Below are 1403 nucleotides of genomic sequence, written 5' to 3'. Positions count from 1 at the left end.
AGGAATAGAAAGTTCATCATCCTTTCTCAGCCAGGTTTCTGATAGAGCTATAACATCAAATTTAAACTCGTGTTCAGATACAAATGCTAGAAGTAAGTCAAGGTTTTTTTGAACACTACGGACGTTACAATGAAGTAAGGAAAAGCGTGAGCCTTTTGTAAATACATTGTTTACTTGTTCAACCGTGAAAGCCATGGTTGTTAGATGAAGTTATAAAATAAAATTGGTAAACCACTTTCAGACAACTACAGCTAAGTCCTCTTCGCAAGCTATATGAAAAACATGGGAGTTTTCATTTTTCCGCATTAGAATCTTGCTTTGTGACACCCAGGCAAACTTCCAGCCCTTGTCTTTTTTCTGTTGTACCGCTTTACCAAGGAGAATCTTGTACTCCGGGCATAGGTGTTCATTCAGGAAGAGTGGATTCCCCTCCTCGAACCCTAAGACTGAAGTAGAGAGCCTTTGTCTTCTTGCCTTTTGTACCAGCTGGTCATGAACCGTTCCAGAGAAAAACTTCACGACAATGTTTGATTGATCTTTCTTTTTGGTAGGAACGCGATGAATGACATCGATATCCTCTGCTTTAAGATCAGCATTTAGGTGACTCGCTATCTGAAGCATCATGTCAGGTAGTGATTCTTCAGCGCACTGCATCACACCTTTGATTTCAATGTTGTTTCGGCGAGAATACTGTTTCAATTCGACTACCTCCCTTCGCGTTTCACTTAGTTCTTTACGTAGTCGCAAAGTCTCCTTCCGGTGCTCTGCCTGCTCATTCTTGACAGCTGTCAGGTCCTGCACAACATTCTGTACGTCTACACGCAAGCCTTCAAAAACCGAGTTCATGTGTGTCATGGAATCCTTAACTTCTTGTAGTTCGCTGAGCGCAACCTTGTTATCAGCTGCAACAGCTCTGATGTCAGCTCTAATGAAAGTAGTTGCAGACTCAAGTTTCTGCACAAGGTCGACTAGAGTCTTCGCTAGCTCTTTTACTGTGCCAGGAGGCTTCTCGCTCAGCCCCTCACTTAGCGATAAAAGGGGATTCAGTTCTTCATTCATGGTAATCTACACCGTATCGAATGCTACCCAGTTACAAATTTATACTCGTACACACTGCATACACCGGTAACAAAGATAAATGAAAGTCTAGTAGTGGAAGGCCTTATAAACGACGCCTAACATCAGCTCAGTTCTATCGCTCGTGGTTATAGGCGGCATGCATATCCAAATGGCAGGTGCAACACAAGTCCAAAGCAACAATATGCAAGACAAAAGACACTTTTCTGGCAGCAACGGCAACGCGATCAACCTGGCTCGGTTTTATAAATGCCAAAGAATAGCACCAACCTGTAAAATGCAGAGCAGAGTTATTTGGTGTCCGTGTCCCGTTGCCGCTGCTGCCA

General features: G+C 43.3%; 1 protein-coding gene across 1 annotated transcript; it reads right to left on the bottom strand.

Annotated features, from left to right (window-relative positions):
• Positions 1-237: 237 nt before the first annotated feature.
• LOC146188677 (uncharacterized) lies at positions 238-1059 on the bottom strand. Its single transcript, XM_084605105.1, has one exon. The coding sequence runs from the start codon at positions 1057-1059 to the stop codon at positions 238-240; it is 822 nt and encodes a 273-aa protein (XP_084461231.1).
• Positions 1060-1403: the final 344 nt, after the last annotated feature.

Source organism: Amblyomma maculatum, chromosome 5 (genome assembly GCF_055883805.1).
Source record: "Amblyomma maculatum isolate TAMU_Amacu chromosome 5, ASM5588380v1, whole genome shotgun sequence".
Lineage (NCBI taxonomy): Eukaryota > Metazoa > Arthropoda > Arachnida > Ixodida > Ixodidae > Amblyomma > Amblyomma maculatum.
Note: the sequence above shows the minus strand (reverse complement) of the source record. Positions and strands in the feature narration are given on the sequence as shown.